Source organism: Leptodactylus fuscus, chromosome 3 (genome assembly GCF_031893055.1).
Source record: "Leptodactylus fuscus isolate aLepFus1 chromosome 3, aLepFus1.hap2, whole genome shotgun sequence".
Classification (NCBI taxonomy): domain Eukaryota; kingdom Metazoa; phylum Chordata; class Amphibia; order Anura; family Leptodactylidae; genus Leptodactylus; species Leptodactylus fuscus.
This window is the reverse complement of record NC_134267.1, coordinates 153,731,437-153,748,210: the sequence shown is the minus strand read 5'-3', so window position 1 is coordinate 153,748,210 and position 16,774 is coordinate 153,731,437. Positions and strand designations below refer to the sequence as shown.

The 16,774-nt window shown below is 40.8% G+C and overlaps 1 protein-coding gene across 1 annotated transcript in view; it reads left to right on the top strand.

The window, feature by feature from the left end:
* Nucleotides 1-16,774, top strand: part of ATP13A3 (ATPase 13A3) — a 96,276-nt gene that overhangs the window by 50,181 nt on the left and 29,321 nt on the right. Inside the window, exons 8-17 of the mRNA XM_075268560.1 lie at nt 2,529-2,663; nt 4,601-4,673; nt 7,046-7,177; nt 7,267-7,446; nt 9,496-9,653; nt 9,743-9,931; nt 12,858-12,919; nt 13,881-14,031; nt 14,444-14,560; nt 15,234-15,251. Coding sequence (XP_075124661.1) covers nt 2,529-2,663; nt 4,601-4,673; nt 7,046-7,177; nt 7,267-7,446; nt 9,496-9,653; nt 9,743-9,931; nt 12,858-12,919; nt 13,881-14,031; nt 14,444-14,560; nt 15,234-15,251 — 1,215 coding nt within the window. The remainder of the gene's footprint in view (nt 1-2,528; nt 2,664-4,600; nt 4,674-7,045; nt 7,178-7,266; nt 7,447-9,495; nt 9,654-9,742; nt 9,932-12,857; nt 12,920-13,880; nt 14,032-14,443; nt 14,561-15,233; nt 15,252-16,774) is intronic.

Here is a 16,774-nt window from a genome sequence, read left to right as displayed (position 1 = left end):
GTTTTTCCATTTATTTATGTTGATAATGTGATACAAGCAGTGCTTCCTTGCTGGTTACTTATAAGACAACAGAACTTTGTACCATAGAAGACCTACGTCATAACAGAATGTTTTACATTTTTTAGCATGTTAAAGTCAGGAGTATTTACATCAGCAAAAGCCTTTTTAATGCCATGATAAAAGCATACAATCCTGATCATAGGATTATAGGTCATAGGTTATTCATTCATACAAAATAGCTGAGATTAGTTATGAAGGATTTTTATTGATTTATATACGTCTAAATGACTAAATTATATCTAATATTAAAGTCTTCACTAAACATGCTGTGAAGAGTGTGAGAAGGTGACAGGCAGAGTGCTGGAGTCCAGATGTATCAGCCCCAGGTTTCTCACATGTGTGGTCCAGGGTGGGTCTGGAGTAGGCCTCAGCCCAGGTGTAGATCCTGGGCTTATTACTGGGCCAGAAAAGGCTGCAGCTCTTGTATTGCAGTTCCATGAGGTGAAAGGAGGTGTGTGGTTCTGTCCTGTAACCCTGAGTCCGGTGAGACCATACTGCTCCTGTTTTGTTCATGTGGCTGGAAGTAAGCCACATGTATAGTTAGGTTATCCTTTCTGTTTAGTTAGTTGCTCAGACGAGCAGGTATTTATTTTGTTTTTGCCTGAAGTTAAAGCTGTATTTTGTTTTGTTTATTTTGTGCCTGAAGTGAAGGTTTATTTATTTTACCTTTTTTTCTAAATAAACCAGTTTGCAGCACATTTTGGGTATGTTCAAATGGCAGAATTTGCATTCCGCGTGTGAACACTTCCCCGTGGTTAGCTGTGACAGGATGCCGGCCTCTTTCATGGCCCAATTTTAATAAATTCTATGAACAGCCTGTGTGGACAAAAATGCTCACTTTACCCCTTTATAAATTCTTTGAGGGGTCTAGGTTTCAGGGATTCTTGCAATGCAGCATGTTATGGAAATACAATTTCAGCCAAGTCCGACCATGAAAAACCCTAAATGGTCTTTCTCTTAGGCAATCTGCTGTGTGCCCTTACAATAGTTTAGAGAGAGAGATATTGATCCCTATATCCCTATAAAGGGAATCTGTTACTGCCACCAACTACTTTAAACTGCTGCTGTAGATGCTAACAGAGTAGAAATCATACCTTTTGTTTCATAGCACAGGGATGCGTAGGAAAAAGCACTTTTATTCTTTAGTCAAATGAGTATCTTGGCGCACAGGAGGAGTTTTTTCTATAACTGAGCACTGGTGCATCATCACTAAACATGCCCGTCCTGCATTCAGTTCATCCCCCTGGATCACACTGCCCAGGAGGATGAGCTAAATGCACGATGGGCATGTTTTTGTTTCTGCTTTGTAACTACAACGTTAGGGTAAGTTCACACAGAGTTTTTTGGCTGCAGATTTTGACGCAGAATCTGCCTTAAAATCCGCTGCCAAAAATGAGTTCAATGGGAGCCGCTCGCTTCTTTTTTCCACTAGCTAGTAGCGGAAAAAGAAGTGAGATGTCCTATCGTGCTGCGGATTCCGCGGCTGACTCAGTCATGGCGTCTGTGGAACGAGGCTCCCTCCCAATTAGGCCCATTCATTCGGGCCTAATCCGGAGCGGAATGCTGCTATCTAATGCCGGTGCACTGCATTGGTAAGGTAAGTAAAGAAACCCCTAAGCAATGAGCATAAGTGCCCTGTACACCCTGTGGACCTAGGTCTAGCCCCTATACAATGAGCATTAACCCCTATAGCCCCTAGGCAATGCTCATTGCCTAGGGGCTATAGGGGTTAATGCTCATTGCCTAGGGGCTATAGGGGTTAATGCTCGTTGTATAGGGGCTAGACCTAGGTCCACAGGGTGTACAGGGCACTTATGCTCATTGCTTAGGGGTTTCTTTACTTACCTGTAGCAATGTCAGTGAAGTTCTCCTTCATCCACTTCAATACACGGCCTGGATCGCAGCAGCAGCGCTTATAACATGCCTGTGCAGCAGCGCCTATAACATGGGGCAGAAAGCTGCACAGGCTTGGAGTGGTAAAGGTCCTATTTAAGGTTAATGCCCCACATTGTGAAAACACAGCATTCCTCTCAGAAACAATAGGAAACCCTTATTCTCTCCCCCCCCCCCCCAATCCACACATTGCAGAAGGAAAAAAACACTGTGGAAAAACCAAATTTTCAAATATGCAGCATGTCAGATTTGCCTGTGAAAACTTTAGCGTTTTCACTGTAAATTTAATAGGGGAAGAAAAAACACAGAGGGCAAAAACGCAATGAAAAATGCTTCAGAATAAACACAACGCATTTCCGATTTTTTTTTTTTTTTTTTTTTTTTTTCCAATGCTTTTTTTTTTTATTTTTTTTAAATAGCTGTGTGCCACAATGTGGGGACTTAGCCTAGAATGGCCAGAGCATCACACCTCAATTTCTCTACTAACTAATATTGTTGAATTATTCTAATTATGGTGATTGTAAAAAATATTTTGTCACATTCATTGTTTTCATATGTATTTTTTTTTCTTCCAGGTTCTCAATCCTTTTTACATTTTTCAACTATTCAGTGTTATTTTGTGGGCCACAGATGAATATTACTACTATGCATGTGCCATTGTTTTAATGTCTGTGATCTCTATTATCAGTTCTCTGTACACCATTAAAAAGGTAAGCCTTACCATTTTGGAATTTTATTAGAAAACACTATATGTTGTTATGGTGTTTTATATATGAGGCTGTCGAGATATAGATAGGTAGGTGTGTGTGTGTGTGTGTGTATATATATATATATATATATATATATATATATATATATATATATATACATATATACATACATACATACATACATACATACAATTTTTTTTTTCCTTTGCTGAGTATTGTCTGTTGTTCATTCAAATCTGTTAGCCCAGTTGTTACGGCAGGATTATTTACTGCAGAGGTGCTGTGGGTAAGCTCATATGGCTGGGGGGGACACACAATTCCTTTTATGGAGCTGTGTAAGGCTTCTTTTTTGTGGGGCTAGTAGTACTTCTTATATATTAGACAAACCCAATTTTGGGTTTGTCTAATGATTTGAACACTTTTTAATTCATTTTTTGGCTATTTTAGATCCCCCCCCCCTTCACCACTGGTGTTCACTATGTGGGATTAATATGTTTGTATTTTTACAGTTTGAGAATTTTTGGAAACGGCAATACCTTATTTGTATATTAGTGGGTGTGATCAGCCGTACAATATACTGCAATACTACATCTTAACATTTCTGAGATCAGATTGTCTTTAATTGTGAATAATACTGCTGGGTCTTCAGCAGTAGTGGAAACCAAGTGACCACATGTTTAACATCCTGATAACTCCCACTCATGTATAGTATATGTAAGGAAGTAGTTAAAGAGGACACATCTCCTCACCTGACATGTCTATAAATAATTGTATTCTCCCTAAAGAGGACTTTTCATGTCTTCGTGCACACGCGGTTTTATATACCGCTAGAAAAACGACAGTGTGCATTCCCACTGTTGGCTTTTCAGTTATGTACCCCCCATTCTCCCCCCTGAAGAGATATTGGTGCATTTACCAATAGCTCTTTACTGTCAGAAGGGTGTTCCTGACAGTCTAGCTGGGAACGCCCCTCCTGATAGTATTGTGTGTAGCGCTATACTGTCAGGAGGGGAGCTTCTTACCGCCCAGCGATGACTCTGAGCGGTGGGGAACCAACCACAATCCCCCCCCACACACACACACCTCCACGCGTTTCCCTAATAATAGTTCATCAGGAGGTGCATTTTGGAGCAACGTTCTATTAACGTACATGTATACCGTATGTTAATAGAACGCTGCTCCAAAATGCACCTTCTGATGAACTATTATTAGGGAAACGCGTCGAGGGTTCTAGTTTATCAATCTTTCAGCAGCTAGGTTGTGCATATAGGCAGAACAGTATTTGGCGGAGATTCAGTTAGGCTTGAACCGCGGACATGGGCGGCTTGACACTGTTCAGAACTGCATAAGACATATTGGGAATACCCCCACAACGTACACCTTCTTCCACCTAGCGGCGTGATTGAGCAGACATTAACATCTTGTATTTAATGATTTGGTGACACTGAGGTATAGTCTTGTAGAGGTATAGTCTTGTAAGTCTTGTAGAGACCCATCAGCATATATAAGACCCATCAACATATATAAGAAAGCATTTTTGCGCTGGGGGCACAGTGGCCCGGGATCCCGTTGGTCACCATATTGTTTGTTTTTATCTCTCTGTAAACAATCGATCAGAGAGTATTGAGAGATATTTAGGGGATTGTCCAGTCTGGACCCATTTTAAAAGGAATAATAAAAGTTAAATAGCAATTTAATATTTGTGACTCCAGTAAGGACCAATGTGAGTGTATATTTCAGTTTCCTTACACCCTGTGTAGTACAATTATTAAAAAAAAACAAAAAAAAACACAGATAAAAATGCACCAAATATGTGACATGTGAACTGGCCCTAATAAATTGTATCTTTTGAAGAAGTTGTTCAACATTTGTTAGTTTAATCTCATTTGTTGTGGTTTTATTTATTTATTTATTTATTTATTTATTTATTTTTATAGCAATATATAATGTTACACGACATGGTTGCAGCTCACAGTATTGTCAGAGTGACCGTGTGCCGCGCAAACAAAGGTATGTCATTAAACCTATTTGGAGCTGTGTTCTCACGTTGCAGAAAAGCTACTTAAAAATAAAAGCGTGGGGCCTTAGTCTTAGGGTTATTACATAAAGCTGTCTCTGAGGTCGAGAATACTGATGCTTATAATATTTGACAAACACTGCCTTATACAGTATGTGAATGGCTGAGGGTGAATGCAGCAACAAACTTCCTTCGGTTTACCAGTTTTTGTACTTAAATTTGGGTTCTAACATAGTAACTTACTGGCCATGCGTTTTTGAAGGTAAGGCTAGGTTCATACCTGTGCTGTCTCTCTCCTGGAGGACTCCATTCCCCATTCTGCTTTAAAAATGTAGAGCGAAAAGTCCTGTTTGGGATCCCCTGAACAGAAACCTGTACACATGTGTGAAGCTAGCATAATCTCACATGTGCCGGAGTCTCCATAGGAGAAACTGCAAAAATTGTCATAGTGAGAGAAGGCTTGTATGGAGGACTTTCTTTTTTTTTTTTTTTTTTTTTTTTCTTCTTCTTCTTTTTCTTCTTCCTCTTCCACTTTTCAGTGCACACCTTATAGACTCCATAATAGTCAATGGAATCTACTGGTCTCTGTGTGTAACCCACAGCATTAGTGTGAACGTAGTGGCTGCATGCTAACAGTAGAGCCAGTTGCAATCAATAAACTTAAAGGGGTTGTCCTAGCCACTAATTGACCTCAGTGGTCATGTGCAGCGATGACTTCCACTGGAACAAGCCCCCCAAGTGCAACTGGACTGGACAGCAGCGGGGGTGGGTGAGTATAGGTGTTTTGTTATTTTTTTTTTATTTTTTTTTTTTTTAATTATCATTTATTTTATTTTTATTTATTCTATTTTATTTTGTTTTGCACTTTCCCTTGCTTCCTGGCAGACTTCCATTCCCCATATAGTGCAGACATCTGTAGTTGACCTTGAGTGAAACATTGTATGTTTGTTCCATCAAGTTGCATGATAAAAATGACTTTCTAATGCCTGGAACTCTTATCCGCTTTATACGCAAGGATTACTCACTTTCCTAAGGCCTGGTTCACATCTGCGTTCGGTATCCCATTCGGGGAGTCCACTTGGGGTCCCCCTGAATGGAAACCTATACGGATTAAAAAGTGGTTAGCTAGGAAACCACACTGACCGCGTAGACTATAATGGAGTCCTTGTGGTTTCCACTCGGTGTCTGTACGAAACATGCGGAGAGAAGTTCTGCTTGCAGTACTTTTCTCTCCGCATGTTTTTTGTGGCAACCACACAGACCCCGTTATAGTCTATAGGGATAGTGTGGGTTCTTAGCTAACAGCTTTCTAATGCGATTAGATTTCCAATAGGGGGAAGTGGGGGGGGGACTCCCCAACTCCCCAGGCGGACTCCCCGAACAGAATACTAAATGTAGATGTGTACCAGGCCTTAGAATGCATGCAAGGTTTACAAAGCTTTATTTGATAGAACATGGCTCAAACGAAACAAAAACAAAACAGTAGCATCGGGCAGTGCTTAGTGTTGACACCATTTAAAGGGATTCTACCATTAAACTACTATTTAGGCTATTCGTCTCCTACCTTTAGACGTGGTCTCCGCCGTGCCGTTCCGTAGAAATACCGGTTTTAACCGGTATGCAAATGAGCTTTCCGCAGCAATGAGGGCGGGCCCCAGCGCTGAAAGGCCGATGAGCACATCCCCATTACTGCCCGAGAGCTCTTTCCTGCGTCGCCTCCTTCTTCTGCAGCAACTCCGCCTCTTCTGGCTTCTCTTGTTCTTGTAGTTCTATACAGGAGCATGGAGAGGCCACCCCAAAATGGCCGCCGGCTCCTGTATTGAACAGCAAGAGCGGCTACCCAAAAATGGCCGCCGGCCATTTTTGGGTAGCTACTCTTGCAGTTCAATACAGGAGCCGGCCAGCAGCCATTTTTGGGTAGCCACTCTTGCAGTTCAATACAGGAGCCGGCCGAGGCCGAAGCCAGAAGAGGCGGAGTTGCTGCAGAAGAAGGAGTCGGCGCAGGAAAGAGCTCTGGGCATCAATGGGGACACGCTCAACGGGGTTTCAGCGCTGGGGCCTGCCCTCATTGCTGCGGAGAGCTCATTTACATACCGGTTAAAACCGGTATTTCTACGGAACGGCGTGGCAGAGACCACGACTAAAGGTAGGAGACGAATAGCCTTTCTTAAGGCTATTCCAATGTGTTCATTACAAAAAAAGGTAGTTTAATGGTAGAATCCCTTTAACATAAGATGGGCCTACCATAGATTGTTGTAATCGCATAAACTAGATCAACAAACTGCCTTTAGTTTCACTGCAGACTAATTGATATCAAAATCTTCTTGATACTCACTGTTTTGTATGTAATATAACTCTCATTCAGAGGTTGAAGAAATCATGTCTACTGACCTTGTGCCCGGAGACGTTATGGTAATCCCACCTAATGGGACCATTATGCCTTGTGATGCCGTCCTGATTAGTGGAACTTGCATTGTGAATGAAAGCATGTTAACAGGTAATGGGGCACATGGGCGGATTTAAAAGGATCTTAGTAGCTGCAAGTGCGTTGATGCTAATCCATAATTTGTCCATAATTTCCTTTAGGTGAAAGTGTACCAGTAACAAAGACAAACTTGCCAGATCCATCCACAAATTCCAGAGGGGTGGATGATGAGATCTATAACACTGAAGTTCACAAGCGTCACACTTTATTTTGTGGGACCAATGTCATCCAAACCAGATTTTATGCTGGAGAATCTGTCAAAGCCATAATTGTCCGGACAGGTATATATTTTCTATATGCTTCATTAAAGAGGTTGTCCCACGTCGCATACTCACCCGTCTTCGTTCCTCTAAAATCCTCTGTCTTCCGGCTTTGTTTCGTCATTGGTGGGCGGGGTCACATATGCAAAGCCAAGCGGCGAGATGCCGCTGGCCCTGCGTGCGCGCTCATACACCAGTCTAGGCTTCACAATGCGAATACAGACCCGACACCCTGCGGGTCTGTATTCGCATTGTGAAGGTTAGACTGGTGTATGAGCTTGCACGCAGGGCCGGCGGCATCTCGCCGCTTGACTTTGCATATGTGACCCCGGAGCGGAGCGGAACAGCATCGCTTCTGCCGCTGCTGTCTTCATGCAGGGCAGAAGCATAGCGATGTTGCTGGCTTCACCTGTCCCCCAAAGGGTAAACTACCCCCCCCCTCCAGGCTCGCTCCTGTGCACTTAGCCCCTCCTCCCTCCCCCCTCAGAGCAGGCTGATACATCACTTGACTCTGGAGCAGCTAGGTCAGGGCTGTGGCCACAAAAAAATTAATAAAGTGAGATAGTGGCCAAACAAAGCAGTTTTGCTGAAGCAGTGTATTTAGGAAAAGTCTTACATTCACATTAATAAGCATTATAGATAGGATCCTTGTGACGGGACAACCCCTTTAAAGGAGTTATATCCTACTTGTAGCTCACAAACCCCAAGTATTTGGAAGAATGGCATCCTGAAGGTTTGCCTGAATGCTGATAATGTGAATTAAGCACTGGTGTATATGCGTGGACAACGCTCCAATGGCATGAGCATTGAGAGAAACTTTTTGGGCTCCTGTTCCCCTGATCACTAGTTTTTTAGAAGACAGGTTTCATTTGTGGCACAATATCTTTAACCCTATCCTGACATCTGCCAGCAGATGTTGAGTATTTAAATAAGGTGGCCACCATAGCTGGCGGGTCTTTTCTATATTATACAGCAAAGACCCAGCATGAATACCCATAATCAGTGTCATTTTCGAAGTGGTACATGGGCACCGCTATTTTAGGGAGGATTTTGGTACCCAGAGCGAGATTCGGGGCTGGTTATCCGTTGCCTTGACAGCTGGAAAGTTCCCGGGTTTGTCGGGCATTCATTTGTATGACAGTCTTTTGCACTGCATTGTAATGCATTGCTTTAGTGATCAGACCCCCTGATGTGCAAGACCCCTAGGGGTCTAATAATTACAGTACCTGGGGAAAAAAGTTTTAAAAGAATTTAAATTTTAATCACCCCCCCCACACACACACACCTTTCCAAAGTATACATATAAAGCTAAAAAAAACTACAGTGAAATACATACACGTCAGGTATCCCTGCGTCTGAAAACACCCAGTCTAAAAACGTCGAAAAAAATAAATATTTTTTTTCTGTACGGTGAACGCTGTAGTAAGGGGGCAAAAATGCCAGACTGATGTTTTTTCACAGTTTTTCCTCTGATAAATATTTTGAATAAAAAGTTATCAAAGCAATAGACTTTCCCCAAAATGGTAAAACTAAAAAGTACACATGAAACCCGCAAAAAAAAGGCTGCCTTTGCATCCCCATACACATAAATATAAAAAGTATGAATAAAACACTATAAACTTGGTATCCCTAGAATAAAAGCAAAACACAGAATACATGTGACATGTCATTTTGGCTGCACAGTGAAAACTAAGCCCGTGCACTTTCTCCAATTCCTCCATCCCTTCCCCATTCACAATTTTTTTATTTTTATTTTTTTTAATTTTCTTTTCAAGCTTCCCAGTACATTGTACAGAGTAATAAAAGGTACCATTATGAAGTACAGTCTGTCCTGCAAACATTAAGCCCTGATATTGCTCTGTGAACGGAGGAAAAATAAAAAAAAGTTATGGGGTTTGGAAGGTGGGATTCAAAAACGAAAATTGAAAAATGGCTTTGGCAAGAAGGGGTTAAAGAGTGGGTGTTGGCTTTCTACTTCTTAGGAAGTTTATGCTTTTATTCTGTATTTTACCATCAGATTTGTCATGTTTTTTCTTTGAATAAAGGCTTAATGTTCTCTTGTATTCTCAGGATTCAGCACATCTAAAGGACAGCTTATTCGTTCCATTCTCTATCCAAAGCCAACGGACTTCAAGCTTTATAGAGATGCCTATCTGTTCCTGTTATGTCTTGTAGGGGTTGCTGGAATTGGGTTCCTGTACACTGTTGTAAATAGTATTTCTAAAAAGGTGCAAATCTTTTTGTGACTTTTTAACCCTCTTTTCCTAATTTTCTGCTTTAGACTAATGGCTTTTTTGTGTATCTCTTGTTTGCCTAGGTTCCAGCCAGCACTATTATCATCGAATCACTTGACATTATAACCATCACAGTACCTCCTGCTCTTCCTGCTGCCTTGACTGCTGGGATTGTGTATGCACAAAGACGTCTGAGGAAACTTGGCATCTTCTGTATCAGTCCTCAGAGGATAAACATTTGTGGACAGTTAAACCTCATATGCTTTGACAAGGTTAATATACATAGCTAAACGCTGCAGAAAACAAAATGCAGCAGAAGCAAGGCCACAAAAACACTCATTCATTTTGCTGGGACTGTAAAACGCATTTTTTGTCTGCAATGTGTGTCCTCCTCTTTTCACTACTTTATTTTTCTTTGCACAGAACAGCACTATGTTGACTTAAAGGGGCTCTATCCGCAAAATCATGCTGCTAGAGCCCCACATATGCGTGCATAGCCTTTAAAAAGGCTATTCAGGCACTGTAAAAGTTAAATTAAACTACCCCCCCCCGTTTTAAAATAATAACTTAAAAAAGAATGTGCTCTACTTACGGAACGTGCACCCTGGGCGGGCATTCAGGGTGCGCCGTCTTCTTCTTCCCGCCTCTTCTTCCTCCGATGTCTTCGGGTCCCGTCCTCCTCCGGCGCTTGCTCGCGGACACTGATAAAAAAAAAAAATAGCCCGGGCGCATGCGCAGTAGCACGCGGCTTCTACTACGGCTACTGCGCATGCGCCCGGGCTATTTTTTTTTTTATCAGTGTCCGCGAGCAAGCGCCGGAGGAGGACGGGACCCGAAGACATCGGAGGAAGAAGAGGCGGGGAAGAAGATGAAGACACACCCTGAATGCCCGCCCAGGGTGCACGTTCCGTAAGTAGAGAACATTCTTTTTTAAGTTATTATTTTAAAACGGGGGGGTAGTTTAATTTAACTTTTACAGTGCCTGAATAGCCTTTTTAAAGGCTATACACGCATATGTGGGGCTCTAGCAGCATGATTTTGCTGATAGAGCCCCTTTAAAGGGAACATGTCTCAACTTTTGTGCTCCACTCTCTAAAGGGTTTTGTGGGGTAAATGAGTGTTTCAGATCACCTGTTGTGGTCCCTTTTTGAATAATTTTTGGGGTGTGTTTAAAAAAAAAAAAAAAAAAAAAAGTATATCTATGATTCCGTTTCTAACGTAGATGTAAACATAGCCTTGTTTACTATACCGTCTAAAGCCAGGTTCAGACAGTAGGTTTTTGGACCCTTTGATTTTGACGCAGGAAGCCGCCACAGAATCCAGTGCAAAACACGCCTCTCGTTGTTAGCCGCGACTGTCAGGGATTCCGACAGTCGCGGCATTCCGCTCCGGATTAGGCCCAAATGAATGGGCCTAGTCGGAGCGATTGTCGCGATGTGGAAGCTGTCGTCAAGAAAGAGCAGGTCGCTTCTTTTTTTCCGCGAGTGGAAAAGACCCGCTTATTGAAGTCAGTGGGAGGCGTTTTTTTGAGGTGGATTTTGACGCAAATTCCGTGTTAAAATCCGCTCCAAAAACCCCGATCTGAACCCGGCTTAATAGAACAAACTAGGCAATTAAGAAATGTGTGTAAGGCATATATGTCAGTTGTTTGGCGTAAATTGAACCAGAATTTTACCACATTATCAATGAAGATGATCTCCAGACTTTCTATGCCTGCACCCCCACCTGACTGAATGTCACACTATACACTTCTTTTATGCATACGCTGCTTACCTTTTGCAGTACAACCTCTTCTATGCTTCTAAAAAGAGTTCAAGTTATTTTTAGGTTCCCTTTATTTCTTCTCTGATTTGCTACCAGTCCTACAATGCCACATCACATTATTATATTACCATCTTCAGTGTGCACCACCTCTGCTTGTTATCCTTCCCTCTATATTTGCCTGAATAAGAAACCTTAAGGCTGGGGCCCCACGGGCCGGAAACGCTGGTTTTGGAAATTGAAGCATGTCAATTATATCTACGGAAATGCCAGCAAATTTCCTGTAGATATAACGGTAACAGTCCACGGAGGAAAACTTTGCAAACTTTCTGTTTGAAGCGCCGTGGGAAGAACCGCAATGCGTTCCCACCGCGGTTTTTCCCGCAGCGCTTTAGCACTGCTAATCATCCCGTGGTTCCTTAGCCTAAAGGTGTTAGGGTGCATGCACACTACGTAACGCCGGGCGTGTATGAGAGCCGTACACGCCGGCATTACGGCAGACTGCCGAACACTTCCCATTCACTTCAATGGGAGCGCTCGTAACAGCGGCGTTTACGAGCGCTCCCATTAAAGTGAATGGGAAGTGTTCGGCAGCCCTGCTGTAACGCCGGCGTGTACGGCTCTCATACACGCCCGGCGTTACGTAGTGTGCATGCACCCTTATGTGGGAATAAAAACTTCAGCAGTTTCCTCACTTCAGTGGGTAAGCATACTTAATAATATAGCTGCTGCTGCCCTGTGGCCTCAATTCTAAACTTTTCATAGCACTGCTTAGTCTTCTCTGTGGATGCCACACTCTTCATCATGTGACTCTCTTTAGTCCTGCCGCCTGTTCTCAGGGTACAGCTGGAGTAGTCATGTGGCAAAGACTTGGAGCATCAGTAGAGGATCCACACTAGAAGATTTAATTGTGGTGGTGGGAGATTGGCATGTGTTTTGTTTGGTGTGCTTATCCAGTGCTGAAAGGGAGACTAGATCAATAATAATCCATTTTATTTATATAGCCACACCATATTCTGCAGCACTTTACAAACTGAGGCTGCCCTGTTATCTTGTTCATTATAACATTGACAGGAGCTGTCTAATCTTTAGCAGTAGCTCTTAAGAGTTTATCCCTTGTGTAGAGACACCGTGGAACAGTCACCTAGCTCTATACTCTCCAGTAGAGAGTGTGTCATTGTAGTCTGATTCACATTGCGGCTATATAGGTAAAGAAACAACAAATAAAATAAGAGGACAGAGGCTGACACATGAAATACCATAATGGAGTACAAGGAAAAGTTTACTTTTGGTTAGCGTGTCCCTTTAATAAATATGTCTCATTGTGTGTCACGAGAAATATGTTGCTTTAATTTATTAAAATAACATTTTCTTTTCTCTACCCAAAAAAGCTAGTAGAACTGTGATCTGGAATTTAATCATTTTTCTGTCTTTTAGACTGGCACTCTTACTGAAGATGGTTTGGACCTTTGGGGAATACAAAGAGTGACAAATGCTCAGTAAGTAACATGGAAGACTTCATTGTCTTTATTGAACCACAGCTTGGCTTTCCTGACTTCTCTGTAAACAAAAAAATAAAATAAAATTAAAAGATAACTAAGTGTAATGCAATGTAATGCAGATTTTAGCCAGTGTCAGGGCTTTCCATGGATTTTTGCACACCTCTCTCTTCATGTGTTCAATACTTTTTCCCTGTATCATTTCTCATTATTACACATAACTTAATTTATGGACATCTATGATTTGATTTCTGTGTGGATTGGATTGGTTGTTAGCAACATCTGGCGAGAATTTCATGACCGCAACAACATTAGGGCTAGTTCGCACGGGGGCAATGAAGCAGATTTTGACAGCAGATTTCGCCTCAAAATCTGCCTCCATACAATGGTGGTTTATGGAGACTGCTAGCTTTTTTTCTAGCAGAAAACAGAAGCAACCTGACCTTTTTTCAGGCGGATTCCGCCTGAGGACAGCAATAGAAGCGAATGGGAGGCGAAAAACGCCTAGCGTTTTTTTTTTTTGCAAAAAACAGTGACCGAAAATGCCTAGCTTTTTTTTTTTTTTTTTTTTTTTTTTTTTTTTTTTTTTTAATATATATACAGTCTATTCACTTTAGGGGAGGGGAAAACCACCTGGCGTTTTCTGAAGCAGTTTTTTTTTTTTTTTTTTTTTTTTTACCAAAAACTGGTCCAAAAAAACGTCTCAAGAAAACCCCTTACTAATTAGGAAGCAGTTTTTTTTTCAGGAGCAAAATAAGCCAGGCGGTCTTTACGTGTGAACTAGCCCTGAGAAATATATTTACTTAGAAAATTGGTGGTGTATTTAATACTTATTTCACCCACTGTATATGATCATTTGTATTATTAGATGCAATAGATGGTTGTGACTGCTTTTAGTCTGTTTAGAATTTGCTTACCACTTGTTTTTATTTAAAACCTTTTTTTTTTTTCCTATTTTCAGGTTCCTTTTGACAGAGGAAAAAGCTTGCAGTGAGAGCTTGGTTAAGTCTCAGTTTGTTGCCTGTATGGCAACATGTCACTCGCTCACAAAAATTGATGGGGTGATTTCAGGTGACCCCCTTGACTTAAAAATGTTTGAAGCCATAGGATGGGTAAGTGATGTTTCAATTTTTTCACTGTTACCTACAAATATAATACTTCAAAAAGTTCGGAATTCTATTCACTTTTCACTTTTTTTTGTTTGTATGTCTTAATGGGAGTAACATGATGCCTTTTTTTCCTATGTACCTAAAGCTAATTGATAGTGAAGAAAAAAAAAAAAAAAGTTTTTTTTTTTCTTTTTTAATGCACTTTTTATGTTGAAAGATCCTTTTAAGGTTTTTTTTTTTTTTTTTTTTTTTTTGTTTTAAGATGACTTTTTGAAAGTGTAGTAGATCCTAAGACTTGTATTTCTGCAGATCACATTGTATGCACAGTTAGGAGGTGTGATTGTTTTGTAGAGCATTATAAAAGAAATAAACGTTCCCTTTTTTTTAATAAAATTACTTAAAACCTATATTTCAGATTCTGGAGGAAGCCACAGAAGAAGAGACTGCTCTTCATAACCAAATAATGCCAACAGTTGTTAAACCTCCTAAACAACCTGCCACTGAGCCCAAGCCTGCCGACAGCGAAGAAATGGTACTGGTATTTCTCTTGTTACTAAAGCTTTATAATTAGAGATGAGCAAGTACTATTTGAAACTCCCGTTTCGAATAGCATGCACCCATAGGAATGAATGGATGCAGCCGACACGCAGGGGGTTAAGCAGCTGGCCGCCGGCAAAGTCTGCGTGCTGGCCGCTTCCATTCATTCCTATGGATGCGTGCTGTTAGAAACGGGAGTTTCGAATAGTACTCGCTCATCTGTATTTCTAATCATTATAGCCCTGCACAAAGTTTCACACTACATACAAAAGGGGATTAATGATATCCCATATACCACATTTGTGGGGTAAAATATTTGCATATCAGTTTTTGTGACTATTTAAAGCTACTTTCAATTAAAATAATTTTTGTGTCATACATTTGTGCCTAGGTGCAAAGGACAGCAGTTGGGGCAGTACATCATAGTGCCCCATTTATATGTTTTCCAGTTGCAAATGTATCATGAGACAAAGTAGGGCAAAGGGAGAGGAGTAATTAGTGTTTCTTCAAGGTTATTTCACATGATCTCTGCTTCAACCCTGAAAATTTTCTGTTGCTTTGGATTACTTTGCAGATTTCTTCCTGAAACCTGCTTATTAGGCATGCACACAGTGTTATTTATTATCATGGTTTGGTATTACAGTTTTCTTTTGTTTTTTCATTTTCAGGAACTGTTTGAATTACAGGTAAATACATTTTGATACTTTTACTTATACAGTTGTTTTCTGTATTAGAACATAATGTAATCCTGCTGAATGTTAATTATTGCTGCCAATTCCTTGTTAGTTTTTGATCTTTGCAATACAAAGGCTGAAAACTGCTCTATCTGTAGGGATGAAACCCATGGCAAAAACCAGACTGTTTTAGCAGTGAATATCACACAGCAGATCGCCACATGACATCAGAGTCTATGGTAGCCCCAACACTAAGTTTGTCTGTCATTCAGTTGTCTGTAACCCCTTCCTGTGATGCACACTACTACCACAGTACGTCACACTGCATGTATAGTTAACCCTTAAGTACTATCATGGTGTCTATCATAATGATATGTGTATGGTAGTTGTGTGTGAAAGACACCATGATAGTACAGTGCTATAGAAGTGATGCTTGGCCTATTACTGCCAAGCCCTAGTTGTATTATACTCCTGGCTCCTGCTGCTGGAGAGAATGCTGATTATAAATTTGACATGGCCATAATCATATTGAACTTCAGTTATTGCAATTTTTTACTGCACTATGTACATCATAAAAATGATGACCCCCCCCCCAAGAAAATAAATTATGAAATTGCAGATTCTGTCACATAGTCCCTTGAAAAAAAGTTGGAAAATATATGCAAAACATTACATGATGGCTATAATAATGCCATCTAAAAGTCAGCTTGTCAAGTGATAAATTTTGAAATATAAACCAAGAAAGCAGCCCTCAGAACAAAAGATTAGTCACCTGGTACCTAAAGGGGTATTCCAGTGAATATAGCCATATTTGAAATTGTATACAATAAAAGTTAAAGTGAACCTTTCACGTCCTCGGTTTATATACCTGTGTTATATACCGCTGGAAAGCTGACACTGCGTTGAATTCGGCACACTGTCAGAGAGGCTGACCTTACAGTTCAGCGTTAGTGATATATTTTTCTATAGCTAGAATTGTGGTCTTGGTAGCATATAGGCTCTCCCTGACGGTGCTTGGTTAATGCATCAGGGAGAACTTTAGAGCCTAATTACTACTAATAGGGAGTAGAATAGGTTAATAAAGTATATAGTGTTACGTTCACCCCAGTGACCCAGAGGTCTTCATTTTAAAGTCTAGAAGAAATTCCAAACTAAAATATAATCTTACAGGCATGACTTTTTCGTCTGCCGATATCTGTAATCGTATGGACCCCAAAGACAATTGGTTGGGTCCATTTGTCAAGACTTACTGGTTTTCCGTTCCTGCGATAGACCATGGAAAACGGATATCCACCAAATACCCCACTTTTTTTATTTTATTTTATTTGTTACTATAGTGAAAGAAAGCGAAATGGCCCAAACTGGACTTTGTCCTTAAGTGACCAATATAAAAGATATTTTGAATTCCTTGAAGCCTTGCTATTTTCCTAATCTCATTGTTTTTCTATTTTATTTTAAAGTAAGGTTTTTCATAAAGGAGTGAAAATATTTATTTTTATTAAACTAACAATGCTAATCTTAACCTGTAGGTGGCA